At 40.4% G+C, this 9,386-nt stretch overlaps 1 protein-coding gene across 1 annotated transcript in view; it reads left to right on the top strand.

Annotated features, from left to right (window-relative positions):
• mamdc2a (MAM domain containing 2a) overlaps window positions 1–8,993 on the top strand; it is a 27,988-nt gene extending 18,995 nt beyond the window's left edge. Inside the window, exons 7-15 of the mRNA XM_034871041.1 lie at window positions 72–165; window positions 1,835–1,981; window positions 3,002–3,267; window positions 4,430–4,526; window positions 5,407–5,553; window positions 6,934–7,193; window positions 8,098–8,182; window positions 8,704–8,808; window positions 8,850–8,993. Coding sequence (XP_034726932.1) covers window positions 72–165; window positions 1,835–1,981; window positions 3,002–3,267; window positions 4,430–4,526; window positions 5,407–5,553; window positions 6,934–7,193; window positions 8,098–8,182; window positions 8,704–8,765 — 1,158 coding nt within the window. The 3' untranslated portion in view covers window positions 8,766–8,808; window positions 8,850–8,993. The remainder of the gene's footprint in view (window positions 1–71; window positions 166–1,834; window positions 1,982–3,001; window positions 3,268–4,429; window positions 4,527–5,406; window positions 5,554–6,933; window positions 7,194–8,097; window positions 8,183–8,703; window positions 8,809–8,849) is intronic.
• The last annotated feature ends 393 nt before the right edge of the window (window positions 8,994–9,386 follow it).

Raw genomic sequence — 9,386 nt, 5'->3', positions numbered from 1 at the left:
GTGTGTTATGTGTATGTGTGTGTGTGTGTGTGTGTGTGTGTGTGTGTGTTTGTGTGTGTGTGTGTTACCAGGTGGTGTTTGAGGTGGCCTTTAACAGTGCCAGAGGTGGATACGTGGCCGTAGATGACATCTCCTTTTCTCCTGAATTCTGCCACACTGACACAGGTGATTTTAGTTTATTTTACTTTAGATTTATTATCTCTCCAGACTATTTTTTTCTTCTTTGTGTCTAAAAGTGGATTTGTTCAAGACACTGATAGATGCAAATTGAATTTCTATTATGAATAATGCAAATTAGGGTAGGAACAAGAACCTAACCCTAGTTCTCAACTTCTTCCTACACATAATACACTAACATGAACAATATTATTTAATTTGCTGACGATCTCATGTCTATTTCTCTTTTACTGCTTATGAGTTTCATTTTGTGTTTGTATTTTTATTTTTTAACCTACAAACCAATAATTTGACTGTACAGTCACCTGGCAGCCGGCGTCCGGGAGGTAAAGACAACCAGCAACTGCTGGGACAACATCTTGGGGAAGTCATAGTTTTCTGCATTATGCCGATGGCCACTTTTCATACCTGCACCTTGTTGTGTAATATGCGAGGCGGCCTCACGTTTGAATAAGCACTGCTTTTCTGTGAAGGTCAGACCTGTGTGACTTCTGTAACACTGCTCAATGATGGAAGAAAAAAAATATTTTATCAATACCCAGGGGGACAATTCCATTTTTCTCATTATTATTTTACAAACCCTAGTTCAAACATGCACATACAGACCCAGACATGCAGTTAGGGGGACGTCAGAGTGCTGCTCAGTCGTCATTGACTGAGCTACTGCTGCCCCCATGTGACTGAATGCTGTCACATTAACGGCCAGACCACAGCATACAGAGAATAGTCCAGTGAACCTGCCTGATTCTATCAGTGTTTCCGTGGAGTCTTAAAAAGTCTAACATTTCTTAATCTCTATCTCTAACCTCCATTGACTTACATTACCTTGCGATTGCGTGTGAATTGACGTTGTAACAAGTAGTATGAAAGGGCAAAAAAATCCACATAAGGAGGTTGGTCGGGAGGGGTAGAAGGATAAAACTCAGGACTTTCCATTCCCAGGAGACTGGGGATTGGGTCCCGTGCGTCCCGTTTCCTAAGCCCGCCAACCCCGTTCTTCTTTTCCTGAACTCAAAGTAGCTTTCTTCTTGCGAAAGACGTTTTTCTCACGATAACACAGCAAGAGGCACAGCGTAGACATATACGCAGAGAGCTCAAAATGAGTACAGATAACACGCCACTTGGCTTAAGAAAGTTTGCGTGTATATTTACGCAAATTCATGATGTCACTTTGTGTCTTTCTTTCAACTTCAGCGATGCTTGCCTTGAAATCTTAAGGGCTTGGTTAAAGTCAGTTGCTATTTAAAGTCTACTGCTTTTATGCAAGAAAGCAATTCATTATGTGACTCTGCATTTCCTTTTCTTTTTGTGATGTTGTGATATACAGTAGGTCTTACATTTAATTCATATTGGTCTTAAAAAGTCTTCAATTGGACTTGCAGAAACCCTGATCTATGACATTGGCTTGTGATGCAAATATGAATCAAACGAGAATACCCAAGAGGGTAAAACTCTTTGGTTGCAGGCATTTCATAATCTGTCTAATACATGTCGATATTAACATTTACATTTACAACATTAGAAGTGGCCAGAGACCCAACGATGAATCTCCATGTCCATGTTTAGGTATTTTCTAAAGGTGTTATAACATGTAACACTCTTTGACTTTAACGTCATAAAGGCAGGTTCCTATTAGATGTTGTGTTTTGTGTTCCAGAGCCGACCTTTGACCCCTCTATCGCCAACTGTGACTTTGAGAACGGGCTGTGCCTGTACTACCAGGAGACGACGGAGAGTAAGGTGTGGAGCAGAGTCACAGTCAAGCCCAACGCCTACAGGATAGGGGACCATACCACCGGAGCAGGTGAGTCCCCTCTACATGCTCATCCACGGCATCTATGGTTTCTCAATTCAAAGAGCTTTATTTGCATGACAAAACATGGCTTATATTACCAAAGCAGGTAACCTACCACCTAAATAGAAATTAACAATAACTGGCAGCATAAACTATAACATGAACACCAACTCATGAAGGCACAAAAACTTTTAAAAAGGCTTTCTATTTTTATCTGTACATAGACACTAACCTTGTCATGATCAAGACACATATTTTGCTTTTTGATTTCACATCTGATCCATATACATACAACTGTATATATACACAGTGTATATATAAATATATATATATATATATATATAGTATATAGGTACTGTACAAACGTTTTAGGCAGGTGGGAAAATATGCTGTAACCTAAGACTGCTGAAGAATGCTAAGTTGTGCTAAAATATGGATTTTTGGAACTTGTTCCACTCTTATTATACAGTATTTGTTCCTTGAAAATGTACACCACGGAAAGACATTCTGTTTCCTCACGGCCTCAGGATGGACAGGGAGTGTCCATGCAGTGTTATTTTGCACATTGTTCCACTGTCCTTTACGCTCCTGTTGTCCTCCGGTCAAATTTGACCCCTGTAAAAAATGTCTATATCTGAAATATGGCTTTTTAACCAAATTACCCAAAAATGGATGCAATGGATGCAAATACAACTGATCACTTTCATTCCCGACTAATCTCCACTGTGTGTTCCTCTGATCATAACTATTAGTCAAAATAGTTCATAATTCCTGCTTTTTTAACTCAAATATTAGGTAAAATTCTATATAAATGAGGGTAATTGACCATGAATTCCAAAAAGTATTGTAAAACCAGTGGTAGTAAGGTGGTTTCAGTGAAAACTTTAGTGAAAAAAGTCTGAAAAAGGGACTAAAATGTCAATTTCTTGTCCGTTTTTGACTCGGGAGGACAACACAGCGGTTAAACACATTGTCATTGAACATAAAAACCTTGGTTGTTAATTGTGTTCTGGGTCTCATCTTTCTTAGGCTGTTTCCTCCTGGCCAACACGCGTTTCACTGCCAGGCCCGGCTACGTGGGTCGGCTTCACGGTCCCTTCCTACCAGGGAACCACAAATATTGCGTGAGGTTCTACTACATGCTTCACGGATTTCGGAAAGTAGACAATGCTCTGCTTCTTTACATTTATGATGAGAACAATGTGGCCCAGGAGAAGGTGTGGAGCCTGGCGGACAAGTCCTCGGCTGTGTGGTCTCAGGTGGAGATCACCTACATGAAGCCCATGCTTTCCAAGGTATGAAGCATGACATGGCTGATGTGTGTGGACAGGGCTTCCAAAGGGTCTGGGAAAGTATTTTTTAGATTTTTAAATCAAAATGTTAGGCCTTGAACCTCTTAAATTGAAGGATTGTTTTCTAGATCTTAAATAACTTTCATTGTTCATTGTTCTATGTCCATGTAACACTTCCTTTAATCCTTCTGCGGAGCTTTATGATGGGTTAATTTTATTCCGTGGTTCTTTCTTTTTCTGGTTTCTATATATATACTATATATATATATATAATTTATTGTATATTTACCGACTGTTTTTACTCAGTTTTGCTTTTATTCAATTTGAATACATTTATTTTCTTTGCAAGTAATTTTTTGACTCTGCATTTCGTTGTGCTTTTGTGTCAGGATATAGGTCTGACTTTTCATTTATAGTGGTATTTAGATGGTCTTAAAAAATCTTAAATTTGACTTTGTGAGACCTGCAGAAAATTATGCTTTTCAATGACTTAAAGAAAGCCTAAATAGAAGACGGGCGGATGGAAGGATGGATGGATTAATTGATGGATAGATAGATGCATGGATGGATTGTTGCATGGATGGATGGATGAGTGGATTTATATATGGATAGATGATGGGTGATGATGAATGGATGAGTGGATGTATACATGGATAGATGATGGGTGATGATGGATGAATGAGTGATGTATGCATGTATGGATGCATGGATGGATGCATGGATGGATGGATGGATGAGTGGATGGATGGATTGTTGCATGGATGGATGGACGAGGGGATTTATACATGGATGGATGATGGATGATGCATGGATAGATGGATGAGTAATGGATGCATTTATGGATGGATGCATGGATGGATGCATGGTTGGCTGGATGCATGGATGGATGAGTGATGTATGCATGTATGGATGCATGGATGATGCATGGATGATGCATGGATGAATGGATGAATGGATGGATGCATGTATGGATGCATGGTCGGCTAGATGCATGGATGTATGGGTGGATGGGTGAGTGGATGGATGCATGGATGGATGGATGGATGGATGGATGAGTGGATGGATGGTTGCATGGATGGATTGGCTGAGTGGATGGATTGATGGATGGAGGGATTTATGAGTCTGATAAATGGTTGAGCTTTGAGTCTTTTTCTCTGTTTTACAGCTAGTGTTTGTCAGCATATGTAAGAACTTCTGGGAATGTGGCCTGACAGCCATCGATGACATCACTGTCAGCCTGGGGGACTGTCAGATCACAGCAGGTAAAAGATACACTGACAACTATTGTAGTGTCCTTAAAGTTCCCTAAAAATGTCTTGTTCTTTTCTCAGATCAGGTCAATGCAGAACAGTCAGATCTGCCAGTTCCCCCAACAAGGCAGAAATAGCTGGAGTATCCTGGATGTCAGCTGGAGTATTTTATTGTGAAGACGCAACAGGATTTAGATTTAGGATTTATGATGAAATGTGTGGTTAGCATTAGCATTGAATTGATCCGGCTGCAGGAGAGCAGCCAGTACACAGTGAGACTGATATCCAACATTGTAACGTTGGATCACATGCATTGTTTCCTGTTCATGTCTTGTGTGTGAGAGGGTAATTTAAATCAAGTGCGGTAATGGCGGACTCTGCCATAAATCTAGTTTATAGAGATAATTACTGAATGTAAATATAAAATATTTGACATTTATGAAAATGATGACTATAAAATGAATATTTAAGGGGTTTGATTTCATTAAAATCTCAAGAATCCTGACTGAAATATATGGCCATAAAGTTTAGGAAAGGGGAGGAGATCCGGAAATGAAAAGGAAAGGAAAGGAAAGGAAATTAAATTAAAGAGGGGCAGGAGGACCTTTATAAAAAAGTAATCATTGGTGGAGGCACACTGGAGTTGGGGGGGCCTCTATTACAAAAAGCTGAGACATGTTATCAGAGGATGATTCTGTATTCCACTGAGTTTACAGCTCACAGAATGTACACAAGACTCAAAGAAGGTTGATTTTGGAAAACAAAGTGATGTCTGACATAGTGAACACTCCGCTAAAAAATGTCCCCGTCCCTCGCAAAACGGACCTGGAGTTTGCGTGCACACATTACAGTGAGACCTTTTCACCTTGCTCACCTTCTGTTTGCGCCGCAGGCCCCCTCCCGGGCCGGTGTGACTTTGAGAGCGGAGTCTGCGGCTACATCCAGGATCAGAAAGAAGACAAAGCCGACTGGCTGCGAGTCCGAGGACACACCCCCACCTCCTATACAGGGCCCACTGGAGACCACACTACTGGGGTGGGTGAGTCATTTCCTCATAAATTCAGAGGTCATACCCTCATATGAAGACTGGATGGAACCCTGTGTCTGATGGGCAACTAGAAGTATTATTACATTCCACTTCTTATTCATATACAGTGAGGGAAAAATGTATTTGATCCCCTGTTGATTTTGTACATTTGTCCACTGACAAAGAAATGATCAGTCTATAATTTTAATGGTAGATTTAGTTCAACAGTGAGAGACAGAATAACAACAACAAAATCCAGAAAAACGCATGTCAAAAATGTTCTAAGCTGATTTGCATTTTAATGAGGGAAATATGTATTTGACCCCTCTGCAAAACATGACTTAGTACTTGGTGGCGATCACAGTGGTCAGCTGTTTCTTGTATTTCCAGCAGGTTTGCACACATCTCCGGAGGGATTGTTGATTTTTTTTTCCGCTCCTCTATGCAGATCTTCTCCAATTCATTAAGGTTTTGAGGCTGACGTTTGGCAACTCGAACCTTCAGCTCCCTCCACGGATTTTCTTTACTGAAATACTTCTTTCCCTCATCACTATGCAAATCAATTTATACCTTTTTTGACTCTAATTCTTTTGACTCTCTCTCCATTAAAATTATTGACTGATCATTTCTTTGTCAGTAGACAAACGGACAAAATCAGCTAAAGCTGTCAGATGAATGTAGTGGAGTCACTGAAGTAACTAGTAACCAAAGTAACTAGTAACCAAAGTAACGAGTAACTAAAGCTGTCAGATGAATGTAGTGGAGTCACTGAAGTAACTAGTAACCAAAGTAACTAGTAACCAAAGTAACGAGTGACTAAAGCTGTTAGATGAATGTAGTGGAGTCACTAAAGTAACTAGTAACTAAAGTAACTAGTAACTAAAGTAACTAGTAACTAAAGCTGTCAGATGAATGTAGTGGCGTACCCAAAGTAACTAGTAACCAAAGTAACTAGTAACTAAAGTACCGAGTAACTAAAGCTGTTAGATGAATGTTGTGGGGTAACCAAAGTAACTAAAGTAACTAGTAACTAAAGCTGTCAGATGAATGTAGTGGCGTAACCAAAGTAACTAGTAACCAAAGTAACTAGTAACTAAATTACCGAGTAACTAAAGCTGTTAGATGAATGTTGTGGGGTAACCAAAGTAACTAAAGTAACTAGTAACTAAAGCTGTCAGATGATTATAGTCGAGTAAAAAGTAGAATATTTCTCTCTGAAATGTAGTGTCGTAGAAGTACAGAAAAGACTCAAGTAAAGTACAAGTACCTCAACATTTGGACTGAAGTACAGTACTGGAGTAAATGTACTTAGTTACATTCCACCGCTGGAGCTGTGTACTAATTTCAGTCGTATTCTGTTCTTCTTTGTGTGTCGCCTCGATGTACATGAAGGTTACTTCATGTACATCGAGGCGTCTCTCATGCGTCCCGGACACAAGGCTCGGCTGCTGACCTCAGACCTGCGGGGCGCCTCGTCCTCCCAGTGTTTGATCTTCTACTACCACATGCACGGATCCGGCACCGGCATACTCAACGTGCTCCTGCGCCGCAGCAACAGGGAGCAGGACGCGTTGCTATGGAGACGCCACGGGGAGCAGAGTGTCAGCTGGATGAGGGCGATGGTGGACTACCACTGTGATGTCCGACACCAGGTACATCCATCCAACCATCCGTCCATCCACCCATCCATCCATCCACCATCCATCCATCCCTCCATCCATCCATCATGCATCCATCTATCCTCACCACTTTTGCACTAAATGCTTGCTCTTGGGGGAATTACTGTTGGGACCTAGTTATAGAGTGTGGTCTAGACCTGTATTCGTCAATTGTTATGATTTGACATGACACCTCAATTGTTATGATTTGATACTACGAATAAAATTTTATTTAATTGTTACCTGCAGCCGTGAAACAAGCTGTAGTCTAACCCCACAGGACAGATGTTCAGTGTCAGTTAGAAACAAGCTGTAGTCTAACCATGCAGGACAGATGTTCAGCGTCAGTTAGAAACAAGCTGTAGTCTAACCCTACAGGACAGATGTTCAGCATCAGTTAGAAGCAAGCTGTAGTTTAACCCTACAGGACAGATGTTCAGCGTCAGTTAGAAACAAGCTGTAGTCTAACCCTACAGGACAGATGTTTAGCGTCAGTTAGAAACAAGCTGTAGTCTAACCCTACAGGACAGATGTTCAGCGTCAGTTAGAAACAAGCTGTAGTCTAACCCTACAGGACAGATGTTCAGCGTCAGTTAGAAACAAGCTGTACTGTAACCCTACAGGACAGATGTTTAGAGTCAGTTAGAAACAAGCTGTAATGTAGCCCTACAGGACAGATGTTTAGAGTCAGTTAGAAACAAGCTGTAATGTAGCCCTACAGGACAGATGTTCAGCGTCAGTTAGAAACAAGCTAGAAACAACATTATGGAAAGGATGTCTAAGGACAATACATTATATCATTATAATATCACAATATTTAGCATTTTTCATATTGTGTCACAATTAATGAGTCATAACAAATCTCACCCACACACTGTTCTGTGGCTGTTTCTTGCAGATTATATTCGAAGCCATCCGAGGCCCATCACTACGAAGTGATATTGCAATTGATGACATCCATTTTAAAAGAGGACCATGTGAAGGTTAGTGTAAAGATCCTACCTGTGTCAAAGTAAACAGCTGGTGTTGTTTTTAGGGCTCAGTGTCATTCAAAAATGTTTGAAACCAAATTTTTGAAACAAAAAGAAATTACAAATGTTTGTTTTTTTGTTCCAGCTGTGACTACGTGAGGCGTCTCTGTGTAACATAGAGACGTGTAACTTTAGACAGCCAATCACAGACATTATTAGATATTGCTAGAAGCATGATGCATGCTGATTGGCTCACTGAAGCTAATGAGATTTACTCCTTTGTTAAATTAAATTTAATATTAAACGATGTGGCATTTTTTCGATACTCTTTTGATACTTTTGATACTATACTCAATATAAATGTATTGAATAGGTACCCAATCCTAGTTTTGTGTCTACTACATTGTCAAACTAATGCAGACATATAACTACATAACAAATAGATATTTGTACAGTGTCAATGTTTATGCAATATGATTTGCATAGTGTCACAATAAACTACAATATGTATGTTCTTTTGTCCTCCTCTGCAGATCCTGGTGACATCACTCCATACTCAGGCTTCTCAGAGTATTTCAATGAGATTGAGAACTGAGACTGGCGGGAAAGTCTTTCGGCCAAAATGCTTTGTGGTTTTCTCTGGAAAACCAAAAAGCATTTTGGCCGAACCCACCCAACTCTGGTTTGGCTGGGTGGCTTTCAGAAGTGTGAATGTGAACAATCCACCGAGACAATTTACAAAGTTGTAGAGCAATGTTTGTGATGCAGTTAAAAATTGGAATTGTTGTAAACACCGGGGAATGGTTGGGATTCCTCCTCGGGACAACGTTATGCAACTACATCTCACAGCAGTCACACCAAAGGTCCATACAGGCAGTAGGCGGTACAGGCTGGCTCACTATCCATCGCTGTCACACATAATGCAAAACTCAAACACTGGCATGTAAAGCCCACATGCATCCTTCTGTCCATTGAAGCATAAGACTATTGGAGGTATTAAAGTCTGTTTCTCCCTCCTGGGTTTACACGGAGCCAAGTCTTGATTACATTTGAATCCTTGATTCACTTCATAGCTATGCTAGCGTTAGTTAGCTAACTGCTACTAATAGGCCTACTGCTTTTCTTCAGCTAAAACAACGTTTTTGAGCTACTGTAGGGGAACTCAAAACGGCTCTCACATTTCTTTTCAGAGCGGTGCCACTGCCATGCAATGAAA

The sequence above is a fragment of the Etheostoma cragini genome, chromosome 5, assembly GCF_013103735.1.
Source record: "Etheostoma cragini isolate CJK2018 chromosome 5, CSU_Ecrag_1.0, whole genome shotgun sequence".
Lineage (NCBI taxonomy): Eukaryota > Metazoa > Chordata > Actinopteri > Perciformes > Percidae > Etheostoma > Etheostoma cragini.
This window is presented reverse-complemented; position numbering and strand designations above follow the sequence as displayed.